The sequence below is a fragment of the Apostichopus japonicus genome, chromosome 2 (assembly GCF_037975245.1).
Source record: "Apostichopus japonicus isolate 1M-3 chromosome 2, ASM3797524v1, whole genome shotgun sequence".
Classification (NCBI taxonomy): Eukaryota; Metazoa; Echinodermata; class Holothuroidea; order Aspidochirotida; family Stichopodidae; genus Apostichopus; species Apostichopus japonicus.
This window is the reverse complement of record NC_092562.1, coordinates 14,248,651-14,262,358: the sequence shown is the minus strand read 5'-3', so window position 1 is coordinate 14,262,358 and position 13,708 is coordinate 14,248,651. Positions and strand designations below refer to the sequence as shown.

The window sequence follows — 13,708 nt, the reverse complement described above, 5'->3', positions numbered from 1 at the left end:
AAACCAAAATTTTTATAGTACGCTCCGCGCCAACCGATGGTGGCGCTCCGCTCAGATAGTCGTGCATACAACTTTGCAAATCTAGGCTTCGCCCGTGACTTTCAATGAATTTCTGTGGGTCAAACTCAAAGCTATTTCGAATGGAAAAAAATTGTTAAGATATTAACAAGAAAAAAACTCTAATTCCGAAGATTCCTACATTAGCAACTAGTATGATTTCACCTCATTTTGTCTCAAAAGAAAACTTGTTCCTTGCTTCCCAATTTGCACATTGGATATTGCAGTGCTAGTATGCATATTTTCCTTGAGGGGAGGGGGGGGGGGGGCGTTGATGGAGTGATGTGTATACGCAAATAAGATAATACAATAAGAGTTATAAAGGGTATAAGGCTGCATCAGTCCAATGGAATCTCTGCAAAGTGCCCTTTGATGTCGGTGCCCCCCCCCCCAAGATTAAAAGTGCTTCCGCCGCCCTTGCGTATATGATAACAACATAAACACATGTGAAGCCTATGTAAACTGCACATATTACGATCTGACAACAGATTATAGCGCTATTTCACATAACGTAATAAAGATATATATACATCGACGTAGAAGATCTCTACAACGATCGATAGTTTTTCAAACAACAACTTTTCATCCAACGGCATAAATTCACGGAATTTATTAATCATCAGTGAGATTATAAAAGAAAAAAAAAGACAAATTATTGTTTTCTGAAACTGTTATCAAACAACTTCAAAACTTGTTCAAACATATTTTTGATTGGTTATCAAAGCTGTTGTTATTCTTGGACCACAAAAAATATTACAATAAGAACTATTTATGAGACCATACGTAAGATTTATTTTAATGATCTGCTAAGCAGTAGAGCTAACTGCGCTTTGTTGATTTTTTCTTTATTGGTACGTCTATGATTGGCTGAAGGTGACTTTGAAGGTGGCTAATAATAATGCATACATTCTGACACTCCACGTCTTGTGAATGTCCACACAAAAATCAGTGGTTAGCTTTTACTAGGGTACTTTTAGCCTACTCATCGCTGGATAAACTCCACTAAAGTTGTACCTTCTACTGGCTACACTCAATGTTTAAGATGAAAGACATTGCAAAAGGCATGGCCATTGCACTGTCGAAAGGTTTAATATGGTTATTAACAATAACCATATAGGCTATCTGCCAATATAAACTTTCTTCCAGTTTACATGTGTGGACCTGCAAAAACTAGTAGCAACTAGAACTATTTAAAAAGCGTTCAGTTAAAGCTAATGCCACTGCAATGACTATCACTACTTTACCAAGAACAGTTTACTACTGACAGCTACCTGCAATGATTGTAGCCGGATACATGCTTCAAACAGAAATTCAAAATGCACTGTGGCTCCTATGCCAATTGTCGATCTCTTGTGGGGGGGGGGGTGGAGGGGACTAGCTATATACTTGGTATTCACCTCTCATTATTACTGTCTACTCTGCAAACTTAGTCCAGACAGTGTGTCACACTGTCTACTCACAACGATTTGTTATACTTCCTGCAGTTGCCGGTTGCAAGCCAAAAATTTCATTGAAATCCCGTCTTCATGAATATTCAATCAGAAAATAATTCTTGCACAGACATCATTGAGATAACTTGATGAGCCAACATATCCATACTTACGATGTAATATCACATAACGTTGGGGGAGATATTGCACTTGTTCAAGCTCACTAAAGACTCTGATAAGCTCGAGTGGAAGTTTATACATAGAAAATTATCTTATCTTAAGTTCGGGAACAGTCTTATAGACAATGGGTCAGTTTTTTTTACAGCGATAGCAGCGCCTGTGTTGGTCACAACACTTCACTGAGTTCTTTCCGCTACAGCGGGGGGGGGGGGGGGGGTGAGGCAAGGCTGTCCATTAAGTCCCTATCTTTTCATTCTGGCTGCTGAAGTATTAGCTTTAAAAGTTAAAAACAATATGAATATTAATGGCATAACTATGACCAGGAAGTTAAGGTTTTACAGTACGCAGACGACACCGCCTTTCTTCTAGATGGTAGTAAGGAGTCTCTAACTATAAGGATTCTTAATCTGCTAAAGCAGGCGTCAGGCCTTTCAATTAATTTAACAAAATCCAATTTGTTTCCAATGGGACCATATGTATCAAGAGAACTCGCGTTTATTGCCAATGTTCATGTTCATGATTTCGATTAAATCATGTACGCTATCATACCACAAAATGTAATGTGTGTATAGTTTCCTTCATTCGTTTTTAAGATTGGATGATGTTGAAGAACATGAAATAAATTAATGATGGTGTAAAACTTACGAACTGTTAAACGTGATATAAAGCCATTGCAGAAATTCGTTAGTCAAAATTGAAAATGTGACAATTTGGCTTGAAGATTTGACACATGAGATAAGAAGTACTATACTAAAATATCACACCTTCCATCTCACAATCCTATAACATTCATGAAGATATATAGCATGATATTCTAGGCTATCAGCCATCAGCAATGTTAGGTATAACCAAGGTCAGTTGTGAACTTCTACCTCAGTGCTGCTAGGCTATAGGGATTTCAGAAGGAGACGAATTTAGGAATAATGGTTAATTTAACAAATATTGATACAGGTAATCTTTTAACGGTTTATAGCAAAGATTATATCGACAGAACGGTCTATATGTAGAAAAGATCGAGAGGTATAGGCTGTCTACGAATTGTTTGTATCAACTATCAATAAACAAACAATAGATGATTAAAGTCTATAGTTTATGCGTGTTTTAAGTCTCACCATGACATTGCAATAAAGACGCAAAGACACTAGACTACACTTTGCGAGGTTTCCGCAGCAGAAGAAGAAGAAGAAGAAGAAGAAGAAGAAGAAGAAGAAGAAGAAGAAGAAGAAGAAGAAGAAGAAGAAGAATAAGAAGAAGTAATACATATAGGATAGGCTAAAGTAGGAATCAAAATGGCGATTCATTATACTCAAGAGCAACACGATCAAAAACAAAGAGAGCTTGCTAAGCTGTTTGGAATTCCCGAGGAAGCGAGTGCTATTGCCAAGAGACATGACTTTGAAGGGGTGATGTTCACGAACACCTCGCCACCGAAGAGCTTGCTAGAAATCAGAGACTGGGAAACGAAAGAAGACGACGTTTTTGTGGCAACTTATCCGAAGAGCGGTAGGTCTTAAAACGAGCATAACGCCCCCCAAAATCATCATTGTACTATATACCGTAGGTGATGGAGATATATGTCATGAACAATGTTCCCTAACAGCTAAGGAAAGAAAACTCTGATATCATTTTGTAGATATCACAGATTTCATATACTTATTGCTGATTGAACCCTTTATGTCTTTTAAATTTGTCTTTTAATTTCCGAAGCAGTAAAACTAGCATCTATCCTCAGATGCAATGTTCTTATGATGGAGATGATACTATTTCGGATAAATATTATTTTTTGGTGTTTTTTAATTTTTAAAGAATTGTTTCTCTTCTATTCATTGGTATTCATTGCATGGATGTGAGAATTGTGTTACTGCCCTTTTTGTTAGGTTCCAGCGCATGTGCTTTATGCACAAATTTTGCATACCTATTTTACCATTTTTGCAAATCCTTTGCATTAAACGATAAGTATAAATATTACATAAACTTTACATTTCAAGTAATGACGTCACTCATAAAGTTAGTTTTCTTATATCTACATTCAGGAACCCATTGGATGTGGGAGATAGTGTTACTTACATATGCACGTGGTCTTCCCAAAGATATCGACCGGTCACGTATGCTAGGTGCAGCATTTGAAATGTTAACCCCGCCAGATTTTAAAGTTCCAGGGCATGAAGTTTATGCAAAGATGGATTCCCCTCGAATCACCGTTACCCATTTACCATGGCAGTTCTTACCGAAGCAGTTAACGGAAGGGAAGAAGGGGAAGGTAATACATACTTTGGTCTCAAATGTATAAACAATAACGCGGGAATATTTGGCTTTGACCAAGCGGAAAACACTAATATCCCAGTCATGAAAATGTACTTATTGTGTTTTTCAATACAATGTGATTACATTTTTGCTACAACGAGGCACATTTAACTTACATATTTATTAAAACTTTCTTTTAAAAAAGCCCACTTGTTTAATGACAAGAGAGTACTTTAAATATATGCAATAGAAAGGGCAATTATTTATTTAAAACAACTGAATGTTGCAATCTGTATTATGGAAAGGGTCACCTTTAACGTTCTTCATCAATTTTGAGAGAGGCTGAAGGTGGGGGGGGGGGGGACTACCGGTTGTTTTTGTTCTGAAAAATCAATTGAAACATTGAGTTCACTAAACGACCGAAAAGGGAACGCATGAAAAGTTGCGGATTTTTAATATATAGCGTGGAGAAGGCACATGAGACCTTTCTGATCCTCTGGCCTGTTGTATGATGTAAAGCGGTTATTTTTATCCATGGGAATTGTTTCGGTACTTGATGTCAGTTTAGTTCTCATGATCAATTTCATGCCAGCCCCCCTAACACTTATCCATCCATCCACCTACCAACCCACCTACCAACCCACCCACCCGTGCCCCCAATCACCCATCCATCCGCCATCCATGCATCTATCCATCCATCCATCCATCCATCCGTCCATCCGTCCATCATCCATCCATGCATCCGTCCGTCAATCCATCTGTCTAAACAGCGACAGGTAAATTTCTAGTTTAGATATGTTAAGCAAATGGTGTTAACTATTGTGAAAAAATTGGGTCAATATAGGCAGTTTATTTTTAGTAACCTCTTGCTCCTCCCCTGGCTGAAGCAATTTTAAACCACTTAATACTTAATAGACCTTTAAACAACTCACTGCTTTAATAACCAGGTTAGGAAATTCGCTTACCGGTGAGTAATGAGCCTTTTCTACAAATGACGAAGACATCGTTTACCTAACGAAAACGTCTACAAGGCTTTAGAACCACACAACGTTTAGATGTTTAAGTAAATGGAGAAATTATAGTATGTTACCTTCGTGAGGCAAAGAATGTATTATAATGGTGGTGCTATAACCCAGGCTGCTCCAAAGGGAGTTTCTTTCGTAAGACGTCCTTCCTCCCCACTAACACATGTCTGGCTTTATGCATGTATGTATGTATTTGTATGTATTTTAGATCCTCCTGCAAGCAGGGCCGTGAAAAGCCGCATTGGCTTATCAAAGCTGCAAGCTGACCGAAGTCAGTCTCTTAGATTCATATTTAACGTCCATGATTATGAGTTGGCAATTGTCAACAACTCTGTAACTAGACGATATACATTAATCTTGGAGTGACTCGAGCCGGGGAGCTTATGATAGGAAGGCACCGGCGTTAACCACTGAGCCAACACTCCTAAAACCATGTAAACCTACATTTTCATAACCATCAACACATGAGGTGGTCTAACTATCACATGACTTTACCTTTATATTAGTGGAAGCCCCGAAGGGACAAACTGACTTTGTATCTGTCTTCAATATCAAGTTTTACAATATTTCAATATCCATTCCTACTTCTAAAGCAAGTTTCTGTATACAGCATAAGATAAGTGCAGCTTAAAATGGCGCCGTCCATGCTTTAGGATGCAGACGATACAAAGGGTTTGAAAATTGACGTGTCCATCTTTGGCGATTTTACTAATCGATGGACCATCTGAGTAAATATTTTAACGACTATGAATTGAATATTTTGAACTAATCAAAATGAATTGATCCTTTACGGTTTCCTATAAAATACATAAACGATTTTATCTTATGCTTTTCTCTTGATTTTAACTTGAAAGATTATTTATGTGATGCGCAATCCAAAGGACGTACTTGCATCGATGAGTAGATTTACGTTTGGATCTTCTGGAATTGATAAGGAAACAAAAATGTGGGAATATGCCCTAAATACTTTTCTGACCGGAGACAGTAAGTGCGATTCAATATGGAAATGATCATACTGGAAACTTTGAAGTATTAACGATGATATAATTAATATATATCGACAGTAATCCGATATGGACAATGAATCATTATATATATATATATATATATATATATATATATATATATATTCCATAGTATTTTGAAACATTTTCATTTTTTGTCTAAAACAGGCAAAGAAATAAAATAAGTTAATGGTTTCATGATAAAAGAAAACGAGATAATGTATGGAGGTTACTTTTAAGATGAACGTAAAGTGCTTGCAAAATTTGTCTTACATTACATTTGCGGGTTAATTGGTTTAGCGCCTGACGTGTAATCCTAGTTACCATACGTAAGAATTTGTTAAATACTAGTCAGTAATTTTCAAAAATCTTTTTTTTTTTTATGATTTGCTTATAATTATACCAATTTGGTCGGTTTATTCTTAACATTTTAACCATAGGCCTGATGTAGGCTATATATATGCAAATTAGAAAGAAAGAAAGAACAGAAGAAGACAACATAACGATTTCTCTTGGAATTTCATTTCTCCTTTCATGATAGTGAACTATGGCAGTTGGTTTGATCACGTCGGTAACTACTGGAAGCATCGCAACCTCGACAATGTTTTCTTTACCACGTATGAAGAATTAAAACGGGTATGTCAGCACGTAAATGTAAATGTAAATGTAAATAAAATCTTATATTGCGCACTACGCGCGATGCATCTGTGCGCTTTACAAACAATCTAGAATATACAATGACATAAAACAGTAAATAAATAAAACAATAAATACATATACCATAAACAGATATATTCAGGAATATGAGATCGAAAAAAAAGCGATTAAAAGCACTGGTGAAGAGTAAAGCGATAAAACAGATTGACTACAAAATCTTCAATTTGAATGCTAAAAAAGTGAAAATTCCAATTGAAGCTAGAACTATATAAACCAACACGACAGAACATCATAAAATCTAAAAAAAATCCTAGAAACCATCTTTAAAGTGCTCTTGAAAGAGATGCGTTTTCAGGTGTGATTTGGAGGAGGTGAAGTCCGTGATCATGCGAATTCCGGGAGGCAGCTCGTTCCATAGATTAGGTATACGGCGACCGAGAATGCTGTAGGGCCATAGTGCTTCTTGTTATGGGTGTTGCAAGGAACGAGAGCATGATTAAAAATCAACTTGATAAGTCGAATCACGTGATGTACCGGTAGTGTGAACTAACAGAGCAGTCTAGAATACAAAGAAGACGTCTGGGTCATTAATAACATTTTATTCTGCATACTATACTGACTTCAAATGATATTCTCTAGAATAGCAGTTATTGTTTGTATTTCGCTGCTATGTGATATTTATTTACGTCACACTATCACACGACCCGATTTGAGTCGCACGAATTGTTGTGGCTATACAGCCCGCACTTGCACTCCCCATTGCATTCCTCGCACCAGATAGCATGCATGTTACATAATACACACCTGGGTTAGCTTTCATTAGGTTGAATTTCTTTTTTGAGAAGAAAATGTATTCCACGATTTTGTTTTTCCTTCTGAAAAACAGGACTTCCAGGCAGTGGCCAAGCCTCTCTCAAAATTCCTCTTAGGGAAGGAATTAGATGAAGAAGCTTTGAAGGCCGTGGAGACGAATTCATCGGTAAAAAATATGAAGAAAAGTTATGATGAAATTGAAAAATCCAAACCAGATGGTAAATTAATCACCAGAGCAATGGGTGCAAACCCGTTCATTCAAAAAGGTAATTATGATGATTATGATGTGTGTATTTTAAAAGCCATTTGTAAAAGTATTGGCAGAATAACTGCGGCCAGAAAGTTATATAATGGTCACTAATTATTGAACTTAAAAAAAAAACAAACAAACAAACAAACAAATCGACCCTACAGGCTCATTAAAGTATGTTTGGTATCAGAGACTTATAGAAGATGAACTTTATGCCAAAAAAATAAATAAATAAATAATTGTAGTTATAAAATATTTTGATCACCGTTAACATATGATTTAACATATGTGGTGGAGGAAGAGGGTGGGGTGGGGTAAATAGATATAGGGTGTAAGAGTAATCATTCGAATGAATGAAATAGGAATATCAACATACACATATACGATCAAACTAATCAAATCGAGTTTTTTAATCACCAAATATGTCGAGGTAATCTAATAGACATTAAAAGTAACTTCTGGCATTCAGTTTCCATGACCTGGATCACCTCTCTGTGTAGCTATCAATGTACATAACTCAATACTATTATTCACGCATTTGACTGAATTGGCATATTATCGACATATCACATATTACTGCGGAAATGTATGGTATCTGAGACGCAGGCAGGTAAGAAATGGCGCACATGCGCTTTCACTTCGTATTAGTGTTTTATACTTATATATACACTCTAGTGGGAGACAACGTACAACTTAAATAGAAGAGACAAATATTTATAAGTAATTAGCTTCCCCATTTAAGTGATGTATGTATCTTAGGAAATGATCACTTCGTGAGTTCCTCCTGTTCAACATGTTGTTAATGTAATGCGCATGCGCACTACAATATTGACATTACTGGCCACGTGAACGATACATACATGACTGGACGTTGAAACTTAAAGTATCATTTAGTCTCTGTACATTTGCAGTTTCAGAAGCTAGCTGTGTAGGCAACTTATTCTGACAAGCGCCCTCAATTTGTATAGGTACCTACATAACTATACCCCCTGATGTGTTGTCCGATCAAAACATAACACCATGAACAACCGAAAAGTTTTTTCATAATACTGCAAGCAATTCACTCCAATCGTATTAAAAAACTACGTATATTTGCAGGCAAATGCAGTTTGGGTTTCTTCTTGTAATTTCTCTAATTGTGATAATTTCTCTCAAGGTGTGACTGGTACTTGGAAGGAATTCTTTACCGTTGCGGAGAATGAGCTGTTTGATTCAGTTTGTAAAGAGAAGATAGCAGAGTGGGGATTTGACGTAGCCTACCAGTAAGAGGAACGGTCTCTCCAACGATTCCCCGCTTTGGGAAGTTGTTTTATTACTTTTTCATTTCTAAAGGTGTGACAGAAGAACAAATGCAAGCGTTTAATCAAATTAATAAATTAATTAAAACTCCCAGTCCTATAGCTTATATACATATGTGGCACCCGATACTCATGGCTTTATCAGTTAATAATGGGAAAAGGTATGCACCCGTTAATTAGTTAAATTGTATTATAATTTCTTAACATGTGTTACATTTATAACCAGTTGCTACATATGAGCAAATACTAAACACACAATCCTATAGATGCATAATGATTGACTGGACAAACCAGACTACTCTAAATGTTTCACCAATAATTACGTCCACATTTTAGCAGAAAGTGGATGACACTTTACTGCAAAACGCTTAAAAATTGCCTACAAGGCATACTTAATAGTCAAACATATAGGGACAGTTGTTTAAACTCCTGACCAGTCATTATTTGAAACCCTTGAGTAATGAATTCTTCTGTTAGCTATTTTACACTGTAATTTCTGCTGACAGGTCTAACAGGTATGAAGGTATTATAACACACTTTAGTTTATACTGATTAATACTGATAGAAATATATATATATATATATATATATATATATAAATGAAAATCGTAATGAGTTGGAAAATCAAGAACAGTGAAAAAACTTTCAGCCTCCACCGGGATTCGAACCACGGGCCTCCCGCTCTGTACGCGGACACCCTAACCACTAGGCTATGGACGCTGATTGTATGTCCAGAGGTTCGAAACCGGTAAGGAAGATCGTAATTCCACTGTAGGCGTTTGTCACCTATATCGAACAATACTAGTTCTGTTTTTGGTGACATATTTTGCCCTACTCTAGAGATCAAACATGATGCTATCCAACTCGAAAATCATTTGTGATTCCTAAAGCCGGATCTCGAAAGAGATACTTTGAACATCTATATAGATAGATATAGATATATATATCTATATCTATCTATATATATATATGTATGTATATATATATATATATATATATATATATATATATATATATATATATATACATATATATATATATATACATATACATATATATATAGATAGATATAGATATATATATATAGATATGTATAAATTTTGTAATTCATTTCTTGTAGTTTCTTGTGTATTTTTCTTGTCTTGTTCAAGATGGCATCAATTATTTGAATTGAATTGTGACTATGCATAGACGTAGGAGATGGGACTGATACTACAGTCCCCATTTAGTGGTAAATTCGGGAAGAATATTGGCAAGTTTCGGGCCTTATATTATTAAGGTTAAGTCGAACATGGCTCAGACCCAACCCCGCAACAATTTGTAAAACGGTCGCTTATGCCCATAATCAAAAGACCCACATAAAGTTTGATACTGGCACATCCCGGCAAGACAGAAGTTCTGAATAGTGTACAACCTTGTCACAATTAAGTGTTGACTCTGAGATTTCAATAGTATCTACTTGCATTTCATCTGTCGAGCAACGTATTAAACCTAAGATGAGACTGTTTTACTGATCTGAATAATATTTAAGTAAATGTTCTATGTTTTGTGTGTATCTTATATATAATAAGGCCATATATGGCCTTATAGTCTTACAGATAATAATACGGAAATATTAAATAATGTAGCCGCTAAAAAAACATTTCTCGGGCCACATATTCAAGAAACTGATCTAGGCTGGTAGAAGTGTTGTATAGGATCAAATCACATTGTGACATTTGTAATAAGGGTTCGTACTTTATGCTATCTGCTAACAGAGATCAAAATGAACTTGGCCATTAAAAAATGAGATATTCTCCGTTCATTTGGCATTATCTTGTAGATAAATGAAATAAATTATACTCAAGCCATGGTCCTTGTTTTCCAGGAGAATTGGATCGAACAAATTTCTTGCCCAAAAAACTACAAACTAAGGTTCAATCCGGTTTATCCCACCCAATTAACAACATTAATAACCAGTGCTGTACAGAAGGGAAAAAAGGAGCCATTCGCTCCTAAATGAAATTCAGAATGCGAAAATGCATCGTATTTTCGATGATGTAACATGAGCAGTCTTATTCATGCATGCATCTGACAAAATTTATAGTGAAAGTGTACAACATACTTGATCTTAGTAATACATTGAAAAGCAGTGTGATGTGACAAACGATAAATACACAATGACACAGGCTGTCCTGAAATGACCATTGACCTCAACAACAGGCTTCTTGTTCTAACTGTGATAGAAACATCAACATATTAAATATGACATGACATCTGCCCTTGTTGAAATATTGTGTAAAAATTTGTTTTTTGACAATTTGACCCCCTGGTTAACACAAACGACCATTGACCTCCACCCACAACATTAGGCTTTCCGTACTCAATGTGGTACAATTGCATACCAAATATGCGGTCTGCCCAAGCTTCCCTTGCGATGTTATGTTTAGGAAGGTGCGTTATTGTATAGAGACATGTAAGAGGGGAGTGAAGTTAATGTTTGGCGTTTGTTGACTTCAAATTACATTTGACCTCCACCAAAAGCAATCATAGGCTCCTTAAATTTGATATGGTACATCTACAAACCAAATATGAGTTCTGTCCAAGGTTTGCAATATCATGTTTAAAAGGCTTTCACAATTTACCTGTTTACACCTCAATTGCACTCAATGTGGTTCAGATACGTATTAAAAAAACTGAGATCTGTCCAAGCCTATCTTCTTGAGATATCGTGTTAACAAGGTTTTCACAATTTGACAGCTTGCGACACCAAATGATCACCACAGAAAACAGTAGGCTTCTTGTACTCAATGTGGTTCTTCTACACACCAAATATGAATTTGGTCTGGCCTTCCCTTCATCAGATATCGTGTTTACAAGCTCGGCGTCACAAACGCGCGCACACGAGCACGCATACATACATACAATTCACTGCTTAAAAGTATCGCGGAAGGATGTTGATATATTGACTTTCTGTTCAAATTTCAAAAATGATCGGTTATACCATGTTTTATTTACATTATTATATTATTTACACCATGTATTATAATAGTTATTAGCACATGTCAGTACATTGATATTTGAACCGCACTTGAATATTATAACAAGTGAACAATTTGGGTTGTCCTATACAATGACCCTCAAGTTCAGTGGCGTAGGAACAACGTGTAGAATTTGCTTATTTCATGTAGCAAATAAAGTAGTTCACACTAAGTCAGGCTACCATCAGGGATTTGTGAGTTAAAAGTAAAGAAGAATTCACTTGAAGCAATATTGATGCCGACAACAATGACTGCTTGACCTCATTGCAAAGACTTGTAATATCTGTACATTTGCTTGACACTGCATTTGGTCGCTTGCTATGTTTATCATGACGATTAAAGACCAATATTTGTATAATGGTTGTTCCGAATAAATTCAGGCGCCGCAATTGGAACTATTGTTTCTTAATTAATAATAATTAATGGGAATGTATTAGGTGTTGTATCCAAAAGGTCTATTTAGTCATTTCGGCGTTAGGATAACCTATACCGAAACCCTATATACTAGTACAGAGTTGCTTTTGTTCTTCCATGTGGAAATCCGTTTTACAATTTTACTTTCTGGTAGGGTAAATATGTCATGTATTGGAGGTATCAATTTTGACTAGTTTTTATTCAAAGTATAAAAGATGCACATGAAAGAGAACTAAACAAACAACTAAATTCATATATATATATATATATATATATATATATATATATATATATATATATGTGAATTTAGTTGTTTGTTTAGTTCTCTTTCATGTGCATCTTTTATACTTTTTCACAAAAACGTGAAAAGAGTCATCCAAAAGATAGTCTCTAACGGTTCCATTGACCGCAAGTTAGGCCAAAACCTCTTGGAAAACGACCCAAAACCTGGTCGCTTTTATTTTCTGCCTAAAATTTACAAAGAAGGCAATCCCGGGAGGCCCATAATATCGGGTAATGGCACAGCGACTGAAAAAATTTCCAAATTCGTGGATCTCCTCATCCAACCTCTCGTTTCGGCCCTACCGTCCTATGTGCAGGACACTACGGATTTCATCCGGAAAATTGGGGAAATAAAAAATCTTCCCTTATCTTCTCTGTTAGTTACCTTGGATGTGTCTTCGTTATACACAAATATCCCTAACGAAGAGGGCATTTCGGCCTGCACAAAAGCATTCAAACCAAAACGTGGCAAAACCCCCACGAAGAAAGAATTGGCCGAATTAATGCAACTCATCTTGACCAACAATAATCTGGTATTTGGCAACAAACACTACCTCCAAATTCATGGCACCGCAATGGGTACCAAAATGGCACCGTCTTTTGCCAACATCTTTATGGGAAACCTCGAGAAAGAATTTTTATCTCGACAAAACTTGAAACCACACACGTGGTTACGTTACATTGACGATATCTTTATGATATGGACCCATGGTGAGGCAAATCTAAAACTCTTCATTGATGACATAAACTCGTTTCATCACACTATCAAATTCACTGCTGATTTTTCTGGACTTGGCGTTCCCTTTCTGGACACCACCGTGACCCTACAAAATGGTTCACTCAAAACAGACTTGTTCAATAAACCCACGAACAAGCACAACTACCTCTTACCAAGCAGTTGCCATCCACGTCACTGTACCAGAAATATTCCGTACAGTCAAGCGTTGCGCATTCGACGCATTTGCTCCTCTGAAGTCGATTTTGATTCACGCACTAAAGAACTGTCACAACACCTCCTAAACAGACAGTATTTT

At 36.3% G+C, this 13,708-nt stretch overlaps 1 protein-coding gene across 1 annotated transcript; it reads left to right on the top strand.

Moving 5' to 3' along the window:
• The first annotated feature begins 2,810 nt into the window (after positions 1 to 2,810).
• LOC139979164 (amine sulfotransferase-like) lies at positions 2,811 to 9,132 on the top strand. Its single transcript, XM_071989879.1, has 6 exons — positions 2,811 to 3,170; positions 3,701 to 3,927; positions 5,791 to 5,920; positions 6,482 to 6,576; positions 7,484 to 7,676; positions 8,817 to 9,132. Exons 1-6 carry the CDS (start codon positions 2,957 to 2,959, stop codon positions 8,924 to 8,926), a joined length of 969 nt encoding a protein of 322 aa, XP_071845980.1. The 5' UTR covers positions 2,811 to 2,956; the 3' UTR covers positions 8,927 to 9,132.
• The last annotated feature ends 4,576 nt before the right edge of the window (positions 9,133 to 13,708 follow it).